Source organism: Gavialis gangeticus, unplaced genomic scaffold (assembly GCF_001723915.1).
Source record: "Gavialis gangeticus isolate Ggan-Ray unplaced genomic scaffold, GavGan_comp1, whole genome shotgun sequence".
NCBI classification, from domain to species: Eukaryota; Metazoa; Chordata; order Crocodylia; family Gavialidae; genus Gavialis; species Gavialis gangeticus.
In genome coordinates, this window is record NW_017729011.1 from 21,609,056 (window position 1) to 21,609,322 (window position 267).

The 267-nt window shown below is 75.3% G+C and overlaps 1 protein-coding gene across 1 annotated transcript in view; it reads left to right on the forward strand.

Annotated features, from left to right (window-relative positions):
- Window positions 1–136: 136 nt before the first annotated feature.
- SDCCAG3 (serologically defined colon cancer antigen 3) overlaps window positions 137–267 on the forward strand; it is a 16,355-nt gene continuing 16,224 nt past the window's right edge. Inside the window, exon 1 of the mRNA XM_019510310.1 lies at window positions 137–229. Within this exon, the coding sequence (XP_019365855.1) occupies window positions 137–229 (93 nt within the window). The remainder of the gene's footprint in view (window positions 230–267) is intronic.

The following is a 267-nucleotide window of genomic DNA, read 5'->3' on the forward strand; positions in this document are numbered from 1 at the left end:
CCATCTTGCCGCCCACTTCCGCCCGGCACCGGAAGCGCGTCGCTTCGCGGGAGCCGCTGATTGGGGCGGAGCGGGGGAGGGTGGTGGTTGGCCAGCCGCTTGGGGGCGGAGCGTGCTGAGGTGAGCGGGGCCGGTCATGGCGGCCCGCGGCGGAGAGGCTGGGCCTGAGGTCGAGCGTAACCCCTTCTCCTTCTGCGAGTTCCTGCGTAGCCAGAGCCGCGGCGCACAGGTACCATGGGCCGGGCCGGGCCGGGCCGGGCCGGGCCG